This window comes from Eucyclogobius newberryi, unplaced genomic scaffold (assembly GCF_026437365.1).
Source record: "Eucyclogobius newberryi isolate DKJ021-1_F unplaced genomic scaffold, fEucNew1.0.hap1 SCAF_1, whole genome shotgun sequence".
Taxonomy (NCBI): domain Eukaryota; kingdom Metazoa; phylum Chordata; class Actinopteri; order Gobiiformes; family Gobiidae; genus Eucyclogobius; species Eucyclogobius newberryi.
The window spans coordinates 26,758,451-26,776,979 of record NW_027315723.1 but is presented as its reverse complement, the minus strand read 5'-3'; the positions used below and the strand labels follow the sequence as shown (position 1 = coordinate 26,776,979).

The following is an 18,529-nucleotide window of genomic DNA, read 5'->3' as shown; positions in this document are numbered from 1 at the left end:
AAGTCCACAAAATGTTACATAAAACAGGAAGTTGAAACCCATAAATAAATCCTCTTGGGAAAAAGAAAAAAACAATTCCGGAGCCTGAGATCAATTCGAGCGTTCATGTCCGTTTGGTTCATGTCTGTTTGACTTTCAGCAAAATGTTAGCATGACTAACTGAAAAACAGGCTACTTCATGTTTTAACTGCAATTCTATTTGAAAAACAGACTTACTCACGTCAGTAATTTCAACTTAATCAGTGTTTATGGTCAGATTGTGTCAAGTCTAATCAGAGTCACAGACAGAGCAGTGCCTCCACGTGGCCTTGCACCCCCAACTGATGACGATGGCATCTTGTGAAAAGCCTCAAAGGAGACCTGAATATTGAGAGTCAAAATACTCTTCTCTTGGCTATTGGTGATGCAAGGTGGGTGGCAAAATGCAGTCGTTTTTTGCAGTACATTGAAGTGGCTGGGATGAGTCCTTCCTGAAACACAGTAAAGATGTACAAGCCAGAGTAATGTGGCCATATCCGACGCATTCACAAATCAGACCGCACTTGTAAAAGAGCTCATTTACAAACTGTGCCCAGGCATTGGTTTGAGTTGCTTCACCGAGCGTCTCCTTCGCTTTACAAGTCCGGAAACAATACAACAGATAACTTGAGTAAACTCCCCGAACTCTGAGGGAGGACACGACAAGCCAGTATTTTATAACTCCACACGATATATCTGACACGGCTTTATGGGCCTTTTCTTTAATGACTTCCTGTACCCAAAGAGCCTCCAACATCGAGAATTAAGATCTTCCTTGTTTTAAAATCTTTGTTTTTTTGTCTCTTTGAACTGTTCCTGAACTATTCCCGCTCCTTTTTTTCCCATGCGCTCACACCGGGCGGCCTCTTCGTGGATGTCCAGCGCCTCTTGGATCGCCTGTAAAGTGAACACCTCTTGAACACGATAAGTATATGACCTTGTTTCACGTATTCCTTTGTGAACCTTATTCTGTTTTTTGCATGGCTAAGATGGGGTTACTAATGGGGTTCGGATGATGAAGCCTTTTTCCAAGAATCTTTTCTCCCAAACGCCCGTGGCCTTTGGATGACTCCCCAAGGAGACCATTAATTCAGATATCAGTGTGAGTGTGTGTGGGCATGTGTTTGTGTGCACAAGTGAGGAGATTCCAGTTCGTTTCGCAGTGCTGTAGATCTCAGACATAGTAATTAACAATTATCAGGCTTTTGTCCATTAATGGGGACGTTTCATGCAGTGGACGAACTGGAGCGGACCGAGTGAGCAGAGGCATTGTCCCTCTTCCTATCATCTGTCTTCACCCCGGCCCCTGTCTGCTCCCCAAAACATCCTTCTGTGTCATCGCCTCCACCCCCGCTCCACCCCCGCTCCACCGCTCCTCAGATCCTACAGGCAAAGCCTCTGGGGTTTTACACTCACATTAAAGTCACTGATCATTACGTTTATTTAGTTGTAGTAATGTGGTGATGTATGCTACGGTCTTCGCGATTACGCCGTCATATTCATCATCTCACTGTGTGTTTTACAGCTGGCCCATTTGCTTTTGAACCCTTGGGCAAGACACTTATTGCGTCTTCACTCCGGTGTTGCATTTATGAATGAATGACAGGCAAATCAGTTTTCCTCTGGACATCTGTGACAAATGTTGGTTCGTCTGCTGATGGTGATTATGTGGAACACAGAGAAGCTCACTCTTACGGCGGTGAAATGGATAAAGCCCTCACGATGCCTTCGCTGACCATTGGAAAAGTGTGTGGTTTTCCGCTGCAGTTGTCGGTGACATTGGGCCGTTTGTTTTGGGAGCGCTCTGTTTCAGTGACAGAGGAAGAGTCCACTCCACAAAGATTACTCCAGCTCCTTCTCTGTCCAAACACTGCGGTGCCTGGGCCCCAGTGGAAACGCCGAATCATTTTGTTTGTTCAACACTGTCAATGAGTGTTTTCAGAATGTAGTTTGTATAATTGAAAAAAAGTCTTGAACTGATGTCATCTGAAGAAAGTAAACTAACTGACCCTTTTTCTCGCCGTTCTGGTCAGTTAATTAAATAAAAGGAATTATTTTCTAAACCAAAATAAAACAACTAAAATAACATGTTGTTTTTTGCTTAGCTTACATCAGCACTGCTGTGGTTTTAGCTCAAATTATATCCATAAGTGTGCAGCAGAAAAGGACTGTATGCTTATGGTTTTAATTTGACTAGTGACAGATTAGTGAAAACAGCAGGTGCGCTGGGTGCTAAATGTGTAAAGATAATTCTGACGGCGACGTCATCATTTTAGGACTAGTCTAAACATAGCTTTGGGCTGAGTAGCATAACATTTGTGCAGGTGTGTTAATATTAGGCCAGTAAATCTTGTGTGATGAGTGCAGCCGTGATAATCCCTCTGTCTTCTCCTGGCCTCCTAATGAAGTGACGCAGACTGGACATCCCAATCTTAGCAGTGATCTCTTTTTATAAAGTTGGAAAGTGTTTAGTCTTGATAGCCTCTTACAGACAAAGGAAGTAGTTTTTCAGATAATGAATTCCATATGCAAATGACAAGGCGCCAACGCTTTGCTTATGATCCTGTATTTTATGTGCAATTCAATAGTCTAAAAGAACCACCAGCTTCTCTTATTTTCTACAATTTTCTACAAATTAACCCTCTTGTGATGACCTGTTGCCCAGTTTTTTTTAAAGGTTTGATGTCACAATTCATCTATTCATTAAATTGTGCATAATAGCAGCAGTCTTTTTGTATCCAAGTGTCCTACATGTGGCTTCATCAGTACAACTGTCTGTGCAGAAGTGCTCTACCTGCTCTGCTCAGCGTGCAAGCCTGTGTGCCCTGCTGTGTGTCCCTGTGTTATAAACATGCGGGTTGTTCCCACGTCTCTGTTTACACTGGAGGACCCCAGAGAAGAGCTACGACAGCGCTGGATTCCCCCTGCACCGCCCGCTCGCACAACGTCCATCTCTGTCCCATAACAACACCCTCTACAGTCAAGTCTGCGACAGTTTCATGACATCGGGAAAGTTATATTAAGACACGCTCAATGTCGTTAGATATTCTTATCCAAACTGTAATTGTAAGTAGGCTGTGGATTCTCTTGGATGATAAGTTCTGACTAAAATACTGCATATTGTGACAGGTTAGACAACGCATTCTACTCAAACGTAGTGAACATGATTATATTTAAGAATTGGCTAAAATGTGTTGCCTATTTTTCCCGTTTGATAATTTGGTTGAAGTTTATAATGCTACTTCCTGGTTGAACATGAGCAGCGGATGTGACATAATTCCAGAACTGTTACCTAGCAACCATACTGTAAACAGAGGCCAAAAGCCATATAAATAGGAAAATATAATCAAATAATAATACCTGATGGCCTCTTTAGTTTATGAAATGACTCTTTAAACTGACAGAACAATGTGTCTGCTGCGCTTCACATTTTTGACACCACTGCATACTTCAAACTGGTGCTGGTCTCTTTCACTATGAAACATTGGTCTTCATTTATATTTCCTTTTTTTACAAGACTGTCCATCTTTTTGTTCCCAGCCTTGTCCAGCATATAAAAAGTATCCAGTGCTTGAACAGCCCTCCTCCGTGTTCCCACAAAGGCATCAAACCCTGAAACATTTACAACGCTCCAGTCGAGCCTGTGAGACGCTTAATGTGGATCTTAAGTCCACTTGATTTAGATGTGTGATGTACGCCCAATATAAACACGGGACGGCGCTGCTGATAAACATGAAGAGTTTACAGGCAGAGGTGAGGTCAGCGGCACCACCTCTGCACAGAAATGGACTTAACAACCACAATTTGAATGGCTTTTATTACAATATCTTACGAACATAGAGATATAAAATGATCATGTGATGTTTGCACAAAAGCGAATGGGTTCATTTATGATTAACGTTTGGTTTACTGGCTCTGTATTTTTATGTTTTTTTTATGGTGATGTTACCCGTACACACAACTGTTTGTCATCAAGAGAACGCTTCTATTTGTATTACATTAACGCCACAAAAATATGTCATAATAAACTTCCTATTGGTTTTGTGAACATGTAATTACATAATCCTGTTTAAAAGGGAAAAATATGATCCGTACTTTAGTAAATCGTTGTGTATTGGTAGTAGTTTCTGTAATTATATAGACTATTATTGGTATTGTGTTACTTCTTCTCATGTATACTGCCTCCAGGGATATGACTTCCCTTCAGCTTTTCCCTGAAAGTAAATAGATTGCTGATAAATTATTTCTAGAGATTCACCAGCTAATTGTGTATTTTCTGTGTCTTTTACTGTGCTGTATTTAATGGGAGTCCTACAGGCTTGGAACGTGTGTAAACAGTGAATTGGGTATAAAGTAAATACTGTATGTGCACCTTGATCAGCATTATACACTTTTTCCCTACTGGCTATATTATTGCATAAGATATATGGCCTTTTCCCTGATACACTTTTTATCCTCCGCACTTAGACACAGATAGAGCAGCTCCCAGTGATGGACGTCTATTTATCCAGAGACATATCTGACTGTATGAAGGACTAAGTGCTCACATCTGTGTGTTTACATGGCTCGTCTTATGACCTAATGAGAAGAAGAGCATTGTTCCCCTGGGAAGTCCCTGCTCCAACCCAATAGGACTGTAAACATACTCCTGCATCCAGCTACATCACCAACACACACACACATGCACGCACGCACACACACACACACACACACACACACACACACACGCACGCACGCACGCACGCACACACACGCACGCACGCACGCACGCACACACACACACACACACACACGAACGCACGCACGCACACACACACACACACACACACACACGAACGCACGCACGCACGCACACACACACACACACACACACACAGCAGCAGCAGCAGCAGAACACAAACAGCCGCAGCAGAAAACACACAGCAGCAGAACACACACACACACACATCAGCAGAACACACACACACACATCAGCAGAACACACACACATCAGCAGAACACACACACACACACACACACTGTGACATGCGCTGAAACAGAAGTGTGTAGTAAACATCCTCGGACATCCCGTGCTCAAGTGCAGAAGAGATGAAGAGGACAGAGTATATTTCGCTATGGAAACAAGGGAGGGCGAACAATAACAAAGGCTGAATCATAAAGGAGTTATTTTGTGTTTTATTTGGGGATGCTCCAGCCATGAGAAGTGGCCCAAAGAACAATGCATCAAATTATACTGTGTATTAATAGGAAACTATTACAATGTCATGACAGCAACATTTTGTGAAACTTTGTTAATACATGTATAAGTGCATTAATATCTTGATGGAGACTAGCAGAAAAGTGACATGGTGCATATTTAATTTGGGCTTATTAAAATGTGCAGCAGAAGTTCAATTTTAGATCTACTTTCTTCACTACTCTTATAGGCAATCTGTTGAATTAGGCCAAGTCCTATGTTGGGTTTTATTGAAAAAAATAAAGGCTTTACAACTCCACAGAATTTACCCTGGCCTGGAGGAGCCTCCTCCTGTTTCCATGGATTTTTCATTTTATTTTTTCTAAAATATTACACAGTATGGCATAAAACATATCCATCTGCATTAAGAATGTTCCAACTATGTTAATGTTATAATAATGCCAAATGTGATTTCTTTCTATTCCATATTTGCATTATAGTGCTCACAATCAGTAAAATTATAGGCATTTCTGTTGTTAAAGCTTTTTTTTTTAACCAGACTTCTAACTTCTAACTACAAAAAGTAGTGTTTTTCTCTAGACTAAATCTCATGAACGTGTCACTTCAGTCACAATCTAAATGGTGTATTGTGTAAATCCTGGCTGACATTTTGGAACAGTGTCCATTGATAAACTTCATTCATGAGTCACTGGACGGCTGTGTATTATCTCAATGATAGCACAAACATTCACAGCCTCCTGAACTATGGGCTTGGGCGTTTGTCTATGACCAGATGTGCTCCCTTCTCTACTGACAAAAATAATCAACATGGGATCTGTCAATGTAGAACAAACAAATGTGACGCGCAAAAAGACTATTAACCAAAAGGTAGAATAATCTCAATAATTATGGCTGTACCGATAGGTATTTTTATGTGTGCATTGTGCTTTTTATTATAAGGTTTGAATTATCTACTAAAAACTGTACTGTTCTAAATACTCCACAAGGTGGCAATGTTCTGTTAAACTTCCGTCTGCAATGGACACAAATAGAAAATGGATGAATAAAAATAAAGTATTAAAAAAACAAACACACGTATGTATTTATTTCGTAAGGCAAATGTATGCTTGACGCTTGAAGAAGTTTGGGAAAAATAAATAAATAAATACAACTTTTTTCACAAACGGAAGTTGTGCTTGTTTTGGAGGAACACCGGAAACATCGTTTCTTCCACAGAAAAGGGGGTTTGTACACAATTCTTATTTTTAAATGCCTCATAAGTGCTACACAACGAGATTAAGAGGATTGCAGTAAATCTAATGTGGCAAATATATCTTTAGCTTTGATTTGTCCAGGTGTGAAACCGAAAGAAGCATTTAGCGTGCTATGCTAATAACTTTTCATTCATTATTGTGTAGCTACTTCTTTGTTGATGGCTAACGGGGAGACGAGAGTGTTTGCCAATGTTACAGCACTATCCATTTGTAACATGTACTTTCTGTCCTTTTTTAACTTCTATCATTAGCTTTTGGTATTATAACGTTTAAAACAAATGCAGAATACGTAGTGTGCATGTTATGTTAGCACAGCTCTTGGCTAACAGAGCTTCTCCAGAGAAGCTTCTCCGTAAACCTGCACCTGAAACTGCAAAGTCAAGCACCGCATACATCCGACACCAAACTGATCTTATTGTTGGGTTTTTGACTATTCCTATAGCGTGCTGTACTGCAGTTTTTGGCTACGTCAGTCATTTTCCACATATGTTCTTCACAGCAGCTTATAGTGTTAGTTTTGCCACGACATAATCTAGTTCTATACTACTGTCACTGTGCTTTGCTTTAAGGGCACATTGTGTGGTAATAAGCTGTTAATTACTAGAAACTATTGGAAACAAATAAATAGCTTTGTTGTCATATTTACTTATGCAATCTAAACATTATTTATGATGTAGGTCTATATCAAAGAGAAACTAGATGCTGTGCAATGACAGAGGCCATTGCTGACTGCGTATTTTCTGAAGAATATTTTGTGGAAGTGCTAAATCTGGCCATACCTGCTTGTCAATGCCCGATTCTGTCAGCTCTCAAAAGCTAAGCTGGACAGGCCCTGATTAGTACTTGGATGGGATACGGGAACACCAAGTGCCACAGTGGGGCGGCTAGAGGAAATGTTGTTGTGTCCTTGGGCAAGACACTTCACCCACATTGTCTAGTAAAGAGCTTTGAGTGCCTTGAAGGTGGAAAAGCGCCGTATAAATACACTGCAATAATTTCAAAACACACCTGCGTAAGAGTACTACATCTGCGTAAGAGTACTACATCTGCGTAAGAGTACTACATCTGCGTAAGAGTACCACATCTGCGTAAGAGTACCACATCTGCGTAAGAGTGCCACATCTGCGTAAGAGTGCTACATATGCGTAAGAGTGCTACATATGCGTAAGAGTGCTACATATGCATAAGAGTGCTACATATGCATAAGAGTGCTACATATGCGTAAGAGTACCACATCTGCGTAAGAGTACCACATCTGCGTAAGAGTACCACATCTGCGTAAGAGTACCACATCTGCGTAAGAGTACCACATCTGCGTAAGAGTGCTACATATGCATAAGAGTATTACATCTGCGTGTACCTTTAACCTGCAGCTCCTTTTAGTGATGGTGGTGGAGCCATGATGAGGCTGTGAGAAGTCATCTTCTGTCTCTATTTGGTGCTGCACACTTCCTGATGGATTCCAACAATGATGAATCGCTGGATATTATTATCACCAACGTGGTGGCAACTTTCAGAACCAGGTGCCATCTTAATTTGCGCACCATTGCTTTAGAAGGAATTAATGTAATCTATAAACCTGAAGTCGGGGTATGTAATTGCATTATCTGTAAATAAACCATCTATGATGATATATATGTCTAAATTGGAATTGTTTTTCAGAAAGTGCTTATAAAGCTTCGTAAACCCAAGATAACTGCCTCAATATGGTCATCTGGGAAAATCATCTGCACTGGTGCAACAAGGTTTGGGACAAGTTTTATTTTCTCCAGACCAAGTGCATTTCACTGTGTATTTACTGTTGAGTTGTCATTGCTCTAGTGAGATGGAAGCCAAGGTGGGTGCTCGAAGGTTAGCCCGTTATTTACAGAAGCTTGGCTTTAAGGTAATGTTTCATTGTGATATTATTAAGCTAAAATATTCAAATCAAACTATTTAAATCCATATTAAATGTATGTCTGTGTCTGTGTTCAGGTGAGGTTCTCAGCCTTTAAGGTCGTAAATGTTCTGGCAGTTTGCTCGATGCCCTTTGCCATTCATCTCATAGACTTTACCAAGAAGAACAGGCCGATTGCAAGGTAATTGTCCTTATATAACAACTTAACTATTTACTATTACACAATTTATTATGGTCAGCAGGAGGTTTGGCCAACTCAAGTGTTAATAGTCAATGAGTTGTGTTGCATTAAATAGTTGTTGCTTGGATTGAGTGGCCTCTTGTGGACACAATTTTTAAATACTGGCAGACGTTAAAGGGCCTATATCATGCAAAATTAACGTTTAACATTCTTACAGTGCTATAGGTACCTTGTATATGTGCCCAAGGTGTTAAAAAAAAAAAAAAAAAAAGATTCCTGTAGTCTTTAGAGAATAGGCTCTCTCCTTCCCCTTGGATGAGCAGACAAACGGGGGCTACTCACCAGGATGAGTCAGCCTGGTGAATGCTGCAGCCATGCCCCCAGCAGCCAAGATGACCGCCCATTCAAGTCAATGGCAGCTGCTCAGTAGCGCATGTCGCCAGTTAGCCTTTAGCTCTTCAGGCAATACAGCCTGGAAGTTACGTAGGTTTGCGTCAGGTTTGCGTACCATGTGATTGTGCTGACCAATCAGAGGGAGTTACTAGAGCAGCGCAGAGCCCAGTGTGAGATAAAGCAAAATATTAAACAACTGGTTTAAGAAAGCTGAAGGATTTTGAACCGGGAAAAAAAAAAAATAATGACCCGAGCACGGGGCGATCAGAGAGTTCGGCGCACGAGGCGAGCAGAGAGCAACTCTCACTGCGTCGTCATAAAATCAAGCCGTTTTCACTCATGGATCTATTAAAATATAAGCTTCACCTTAAAGTTTAGCTCATGATCTAATACTGGTGTGCTGCTTCTTTACTTTTACAATACATCAGAAGATTTGCTCATTGATGCAATTTTGTTTTTATACGTCAATCTAATTATATTATATACATAGTGCTAAACTGTACATTTTGTATATGTATTTACCAAAATCTATTTATTTTCATGGCTCAATACTTTAGTGTTATAATTCAGTGTTTTGTGTTATCGCAAATAAAATATAAGATCATAAAAAATGTCTAGTTTGTAAACTTTTTCACTGACAATTGAAATAATTTTGATTTTGATAATACACGGAATGTATGATCTAAAATTGATTTCTTAAATTACGGATTTTTTATCTGCCAAATGACTGCAACATGTCAAATGTATTCAGATGACATGTTGATGATCTACATGCAAAACATGCTAAAGTCATGATTAAGTCCATATTTAGGTTTCTTGTCTGTGTAATACAGATAACAACACTGATGGACACGAAACGTAACATCGATTAGTTTATACCTGGCAAAACATTCCATTTCCACAGCATTTATTACGTTATTTAGTTTTTCAGGCAGAAACATTTCAAGACATCGCTTCTGAGCAGTAGATCCACAGCCTTCAGGTCTGTGGTGGTCATTAGTTTCATGATTTGTTCTGTTATTAAACTCATAGATCCATAGTTTTACGCCTTTAGCTCAGTCGTGGCATTTGGGCTCATCCACAGCATCTCGGCCCGTTCACTTCACCTATGTGCGCTGATTGGTCTAGGCGGTCACGAGCTGGGCTAGAGCGGCTCACTAACAGCTAACAGCTTAAAATGCGTTTTAAAGACAACTGAAGAAGCTTATTATTAGAAAAAATCAATGACCCATAAATAGGTAAGAATTGTCACTATATCTGACATTTCTGAAAGCTCTAGGTCAGTGGTTCTTAACCTTGGTTTGATCGATCCCTAGGGGTTCGGTGAGTCAATCTCGGGGGTTCGGCGGAGGTCAAGACACAGATCAGACTCAGTCTTGGTACCAGCTTGCACCTCAAAGGGCCAAAAGGACCAGGGAAATCGCCCAGAGTCTAACCTGTATCAAAACCCCTTTTGGGATAAGACTTGTCACCAGCCTTGGCCCCAAGAGGGCAAAAAGGACCAGGCCAGAGTCCCCAGAGACAAGCCTGCAAGTCTTTGCACCGGCCTGGCCCCAAAAGGGCCAAAAAGGACCTGGCCTGGGAACAAGCTCCAGAGTCTAGTCTGTATCCAAGTCTTCCTTTCTGAGCTAAGTCTAAGCACCAGCCTGGCCCCAAAAGGGCCAAAATGATCACAGAAAAGGCCCCAGAGTTTACCTTGAATCAAAGCTCTCCTTTTAGGGCAAAGTCTTGGCAACAGCCTGACCCCAAAAGGGCCAAAAGGTCAGCCAGTAAATATTCTTATTACGTTTTTGTTTTTGTGTGAAAATGTTGTTCTTTGAACACAGTGATGTTGATGTATGGTTCATTTTGTGCACAGTAACATACGTACCTATGTTTTGAATTTGAAAAAATCATATATTTTTTTAACAACTAAGAAGGGTTCAGTGAATGCGCTTATGAAACTGATGGGGTCTGAACCCCATACCTACAAAAAGGTTAAGAACCACTGCTCTAGGTGCTCTTTCAGCCGAACACGAGCAGTTTTTTGTTACATTGCGCTCTAGGGAAAAAAAGCTTTCTGGGCCGCACAATTTCTTTGGCTGCAGTACCAATAGAGTGGCCACTGGGGGTGGTGGCGACATGCTGCGGCTAGAGCCATACCCTATCCAGATAATATAATGGATCCATGGCTGCGGCACACTTTCCTGTTTCAGCCCATCCTCCAGGATGCACTCTGTACCTGTCACACACAGAATCATTGATTAAAGGATTACAGCTCTTATATTAGATTAACAATGTGCAGAGGCCACAGAGTGAAAAAACTCCTATTCGTCATTGGAATTAAATACAATCTCATGAAAGTTAGAAAACAAACTAATTAGGCGAATAGTGTAATTTTTTTCGAGCAGCCAATTTATTCATTTTGATGGTTAAGACGTTAAGGGGTTTTTATTCAATTCCTACCTGCTACCTATCGACTTTGTTGCATACTATTTTATATTGTCATTTTTTGGGGATAAATACCAAAACATATTGTGATATAGTTTCAAGTCCTTGTCACCCACCTCAACTCTCAGGTTGCTTAAAGGTTTTGTTTTCACCAAGTTAATTTGTCTTGATTTTCTTTGTAGTTATGAACCAGAGCTGCATCCTGCTGCCACTTATAGGATCAAACATCTCAAAGCCACAGTGCAAGTATTCTCCACAGGCAGCATCACAATCACAGGTACCAACACGCATTTACTATTATTGAGAAGGGTTTTTTCTCTGCCAAAAAGAGCACAATATTTCCACTCCAGGTCCACTTATTGACTAATAACCAGACAGTTACATTTCCATACTTCGGCTCTCTGCAGCATCTCAAACATTACCAGGAAAAAAACACTATCCAAGAGTCCAATCAAACAAGCTATTGAGCTCAATACGAACACAGATTAATACAACGTGCTTCTTAAATTTTCTATGGAAATTCTGCCTGAGTATATATATACAGTGAGAAAAATAAGTATTTGAACACTGTGCAATTTTGCAAGTTCTCTAGACATTATTAGGGGTCTGAAATGTTCATCGTAGGTGCAGTTTCACTTAGAGACAGTCTAAAAAAAATCACATTATATGATTTTTAAATAATGTATTTGTATATTATTGCTGCAAATCAGTATTTGAACACCTGCCAATCAAAAACATGCTTGCTCTCAAAGACCTGTTAGTCTGCCTTTTAAAAAGTCCTCCTCTACTCCACTTATTATTCTAAATTAGTAGCACCTTGGTGTGTCTGTGTGTCACTCGGACACTCGGATCTGCAGTGTGGGGGCGCCCCAGGGCACTCTCCTCGCGCCCTTTCTCTTCACCCTTTACACTGCAGACTTCAGACATGACATGGACAGCTGTGTCCTGCAGAAGTTCTCTGTACAGAGTACAGAGGACTGGAGCAGGACTTTGTGGACTGGTGTCAGCGGAACCACCTCCTCATCAACGCGGGGAAGACCAAGGAGATGGTGGTGGATTTCCGCAGACGCCACCCCACTGCCCCCTCACCAGTGAACATCCAGGGACGGGACATTGAGAGAGTGGACTCATACAAGTACCTGGGTGTTCATCTGAACCACAAACTGGACTGGACTCATAACACAGACGCACTGTACAGGAAGAGCCAGAGTCGGCTCTACCTCCTGAGGAGACTCAGGTCTTTTGGAGTGACAGGGCCACTCCTGAAGACCTTCTACGACTCTGTGGTGGCATCAGCCCTCCTGTATGGTGTGGCCTGCTGGAGCAGCAGCATCACAGAGAGAGAGAGGAAGAGGCTGGACAGAGTCATCAAGAAGTCCAGCTCTGTCCTGGGCTGTGCTCTGGACTCGGTGCAGGAGGTGGGGGACAGGAGGGTCCTGGCTAGATTCACATCTATGCTGGACCATGAGTCTCACCCCCTGCAGGACACTCTCTCCGCTCTGGAGAGCAGCTTCAGTGACTGATCCACCCTCGCTGTGTGAAGGAAAGGTTTCACAGGTCTTTCCTTCCTGCTGCTGTCAGACTTTACAACAAACACTGTTAGCCCTGAACATGTGTCATTCATCTTCATAATCACGAGCAAAACTGTTTGGTGCAATATTCTCTGTCCATATAACAGCTGTAAATAAGAGTTGTTATTATTATTATTATTCTTTTCTACTTTTTATTAAGAGTACAAGAGTGTTTTTTGTAAAAGTTTTTTTTTTTATAAGTTATTAAGTTTAAAGTGTCTGGGTAATGACTACTGTTTTTTATTCTTATTGAGTGTCTGCGTGATGTCACGCTATATGTTCTTGTGTTTTTTATTCTTATTATATTTTCCAGTTTTTTCCTGATTTTCGGTGCGTTGCAACTCCTTAACACTTTCACCGATTTCAACAAGTTATACCTCATTACGATCGTTTTCACTGTCTCATTACTGCTATTACTTTTGACATTTGTACTACTTGTACTTTTTGCAGTATTTGCAAAAGTAGGGTGTTCCAATACTTATTTGAACACTATTTATTATAGTTTTTCTACTATTACTTAATTTAGTGGTTAAATCCAATCCCCCACACTCTGCACAAAGAGGATGTCACACAAGTGTTTTGGTCTATAACAACCAGAAAATCCGTCTGTACTAACCTAATTCTCAGAATAATGTCCTGAAACTGAAAGTTCATAGCCTCTTTATATGACATAGCTGACCTGCACCGTTCTTCAAAAATATTTTTAGTGATTTATATCAAGATACATTGTGGTCAAAGTTAAGGTTATTTGTAAGGCTATTCCAATAATGCCATAATTTAGTTTCTCCCCTAATTGTATTTTTGTTTGTCTTGAAATGTTACAATGGCTTAATTACATTTACCGTATTTTCTGGACTATATGTCACACTGGAGTATAAGTTGTATAACGTGTTTTCTCCTTTTCTTACTCTCCTCTCCACACGCAGGACCAAACGTGCAGAATGTGGCCACTGCTGTGGAGACAATCTATCCTCTACTATTTGAGTGCAAGAAATCTCTTCGTAAATAGTTTGACTGGGAGAGACATTGGAGACATGTGCGGCCTAAAGACCAGAGACAATGCACCTTAAGCTCGGAGTCTCCTCACTACACGCCGACAGACTTCACACGATTTTAACCTTCAACTCTAAGATAAAAACCTCCTAAATGTCTTCCTAATCCCACCAAGAAACCCTCTGGATAATTTAAACCAAAGTAATCAGTTCAACACTCTTGTCATTGGACATGTTCCAAGTTGCTGGGGGGAAGTAAACTCCCCACACTTCGTTCCAAAATTGTTATGAAAATTGTTCTCTGATTTTCTATCAATATCAGTCAATGACAGTCGTCATAATTTGTAAGTTCAACTTGATAACAATATTTTTTTCTAAAATAAAAACTGAAAATGCAGTTTGAAATGATTATGCACAACATAGTTTCAAACCATATTATTGTTTTAAAGAACTGAAAATGGTCATTTGTTAAATTAGAAGCATTAGCAGGTCACATTTACTGAAATCAAAAGCTATTTTAATCAAAGCATCTTAACAGGTCAAGTTACATTAACATAGGACACCTTATTTTATAGGAGCTTCACAATTCTTGTATCCATTGAACTTGAGGGTTTCTGCTTGAACGTCTTTGCAGGATGTCAGAATAGCCTCCCAGAGCTGCCGTTTCTCTTGAGGATGCTCCAAAGCTTCTCAATAGGGTTGAGGTCAGGGGAGGATGGGGGCCACACCAGGAGTTTCTCTTCTTTTATGCCAATAGCAGCCAATGATGCCGAGGTATTCCTTGCACCATGAGATGGCGCATTGTCATCCAACCAGCTTTCTCACATGATTCCAGCCCAGAACATGACTCCGCCTCCTTGCTGACGTCACAGCCTTGTTGGAACATAGTGGCCGTCCATCAACCATCCACCACTCCATCTATCTGGACCATCCAGGGTTGCATGACACCCATCAGTGAACAAAACTGTTTGAAAATTTGTCTTCATGTGCCTTATCTGCACAAATCCGTGTGTGCTCTGACTTGGCTACAAATGTCTTGATAGTACGATGATCACGCTTAAGTTTTTATGAAATTTCTATATTTCAGACCTTGTCCAAGGCATTCAACCATTTCATTCTTTTCGGCACTAGAGATCCTTTTTCCTTCCCATATTGCTTACAAATGATGGTCTGCTTAATAATGTAGAAGGTCCTTCTTAAGTAGTGTTTCCTGTAATTGGACCTTCCTGGCAAACTATTCTGCACATGTGTGTCTGAGATTAATGATTGATCTCACTGACCCAAAGAGCCGTCCATGAGTTTCACTGGATTAATGGATAAATTACCTTTATGACACTTAAACACAATTTGCATAATCATTTGATATTATTAACTCCCTTTGTTGGAACCCGTCCGTCCTGTCGTTTGTAAGAAATTACTACCACAGCCTTTTATTTTAATCCTGTTCTTTTCATGCCACTTGTTTCTAAGGTTGTTGTTTATTTTAACTTTGATTATTTACAGTGGATATAAAAAGTCTTACAGTCCTCGGTGAAAATGCCCGGTTATGTGATGGATAAATCATTTCAGAACATTTTCCACTTTTTGATGTGACTTATAACCTGTATGATTCCGTTGAAAATGATTAAATCCTGTGTTCAGAAACAACCGATCACATTCAAACTCATGTTAAATAGGAGATAATACACACCGCCATCATTTAAATAGCCTCTGATTAACTCCAAATGAAATTGTTCTAGTAGGTTTTTCCTGACTGAATCTTACAGGTTACATTAAAGGTGAAAAAACTTCTGAATTTATTTTATCTTGAATCTTTTTTCTTTTTTTTTTACATTAAAAAACATGGCATTTTGTAGACTTTTTATATCCACTGTGTACTTTTTACTACACATTTTTCCAATAATACTGAAACTAAAACAGCACTCTCTTGCACAAACATTGCATTTATTTAAATTAGATAGAAACTGCAAAAATACCAAGTCAGAACTGCATAAGACTAGAGAAATAATGTTTGCACTGTAGCAGCCATGTTTTAGCTTAACCTTTTGTAAATACCATAACCTTTTGTAAATACAATATAACATGTGTGTTTGACTAAATGTTGTACATTGTTTTAATATGTTTAATGGAGTGCTGTTTGAACCAGTGTCAACTGCAGATTTCAGTATTTTGTATTTTCTATAAAATTAAAATTAAATCTGTTACCATGTATATGAAATAGTGTCTTGTATATTTGTGATAAAATGAGGATAATTGGCTACTTAATGATGGCAATGTCACAATATAAAATTTTAGTTTCACAATTAGTGTAAGAAAAAACATGATTTAACAACTATTCACCATTATTGAGATTGTGACTAAACAAACAGCTCATTTTATTATGTTGGCTGTTGTCTGATAAGAGTATAAACTTGTGTACTACATCTGTGAGAACGGTGGCCATGACGATGTCACAAAGCACAAACATTCACACAATTCACTCAGTCAGGTTTTAGACCTCATCACAGCACTTAGACTGCTCTTGTCAAGGCGACAAATGACATCCTCCTGAACATTGACACAGGCAAAGCCTCAGTCTAAAGCCTCGTACAGATAGGCCATCGGCTAGCTTCTGTATCTTGTCGTTCCGTCCCAGGGTCCTGGGAAATACTTTTTGTTATGGTTTCTATGAAGTAGAATAGTTAAACTTATTCCACCAAAAGTTCATCAAGTGGGAACTTAGTGTGTAAAATCGTCTGTTGAAGTTAGGAAATGTACGAAACTCATTTTTCACTCAATTTATCTCAGAAAGTGAAAGGGTCACACGCTTCATTTTTGGCACATAGACAGACAATACAATGAATATTTGATATGTGAAATATCAGGTCGATGGGAGTGCTAGTCTTGAATTAGTCATGTTAAAAAAGCCATAATTTCAAAATTATCTCATATTGAAACTCATATTGCTACTATATTGCTCACCATTGTTGTGTTCAAAATATCGATACGGCGATATGTCGTCACGGACTCCATATCAATACTGAGTCACAGTATCGATATTTTTTTCACTTAAAAAACAAGAAAAAAAAAAGATAAAAAAAAAAAATTATAATAATGTTTTTTGAAGTTTTGTGGCCCGTGGGCTTTAAACGAGGTGGATGAAAGGTCCTTGAGTGGGCCTTGACCTGGAAATTATCTGAAGTCAATATATGTTTTTTTCTTTGAAATCTCATTCTCCAGCATTCCATGGAATTATTGTACATCACACTTACCGATACTTTTTAATGAAAGGAATGACCAGCTCAAGTCAAAGATTCAAGCGGAGTATCCTCAGATCACCTTTCATCGCCCAACTATAAGGAATAAGAGTGAACTTGTGTTTGTGGAAACACTTTCAACTGGAACTGTTTTAGATGATTTAGACTCTGCATCAGAAAGTGACTTAGGCTCTTCAGGAACAGACAATGTCACTTTAAGCCCAGAGCATGTGACTTCAGGACTTGACAAGGAGAGGCCTCCTCCACACACTGTGCTCTGCTGTTAAACAAAAGCCAGGTGTTCAGTGGGCGTGGCCTCCTACTTCTGAGGAGTTTAATGTCACCAATATGTGCCTCATGAACTTTTTAACCTCCTTGCCTGGATAGTGGGAGCATCAGAAGATCCTACTTTGGACGAATTACAAGACGTATCTGGCCAGATTGAACTCAAGCTTCTGTCTATCTTGCTTCTGATGGCTATAAACAAACACCAAAATCACTGGCCCTTGGACTAACAGTTGGACATCTCACAGGTTTATCTCATGTAATGAAGATACTGAATAATCTTGGTCACATTGCATCATTTGATAGTATCATGAACTTTGAAAGTAGTCTGGCCCAACTGCAGGTACAACAGGAACATGTCCTTCCTAAGGGCTTCAGTCCTGAAGTTTCCACTGTCTTCATCTCCATAACATCGATTTTGCCGAGGAAAGCATCTCCTTGATCACAATTTGTCCAGATACAGTTTTTATTTGATAGTATGATGGTTATGCATAATTAAACTATTTTCTGCTAGTAGCCTATTGTGGAGCTCGTGATATTAACTGTTTGATTATTGAATTTGTGAACATTGGGGTATTTTTATTATTAAAGAATTTGGAACTTATCATAAAGAGTTTTGAACTTATTTTAACATTTTGTTATTAGTATCAGTTAAGGGGCCTAATGAAGTCGAATCTGAAATGTAGTATGTGAAAAATTGGTGAGTCAAAAAACCCATGGTGAGTAGGGCTGGGTATTGCCAAGACCCTTGCGATACGATACGTATCCCGATACTTGTATATTCTGATACAATTCCCTCATTACGATATGTATCTTGATACATTTTTGAAAAAAGGGTCTTAAAAATTTACCAAATGGGTAATATTTTTACTCTGGATACAAAAATTTATGAAATTTCACGTTTATCCACAAAGCGCTTATTTATAAATCCATTCTGCTCTAATAACTGAATTCATACATCCAACCAACTGATCCAAATAGAAATATAAAGAACACATTCTAGTAAAGTATTGCACACAATTGGCCTGGTCTGAACATGTTGCAGAAGCTTCTTCTGCACAGATCAGCTTCTGATC

The 18,529-nt window shown here is 39.7% G+C and overlaps 1 protein-coding gene across 1 annotated transcript; it reads left to right on the top strand.

Moving 5' to 3' along the window:
• The first annotated feature begins 6,392 nt into the window (after positions 1 to 6,392).
• On the top strand, positions 6,393 to 14,180 carry tbpl1 (TBP-like 1). Its single transcript, XM_072441991.1, has 7 exons — positions 6,393 to 6,438; positions 7,842 to 8,058; positions 8,131 to 8,213; positions 8,290 to 8,353; positions 8,443 to 8,546; positions 11,552 to 11,646; positions 13,867 to 14,180. The coding sequence occupies exons 2-7, from the start codon at positions 7,924 to 7,926 to the stop codon at positions 13,947 to 13,949; spliced, it is 564 nt and encodes a 187-aa protein (XP_072298092.1). The 5' UTR covers positions 6,393 to 6,438; positions 7,842 to 7,923; the 3' UTR covers positions 13,950 to 14,180.
• Positions 14,181 to 18,529: the final 4,349 nt, after the last annotated feature.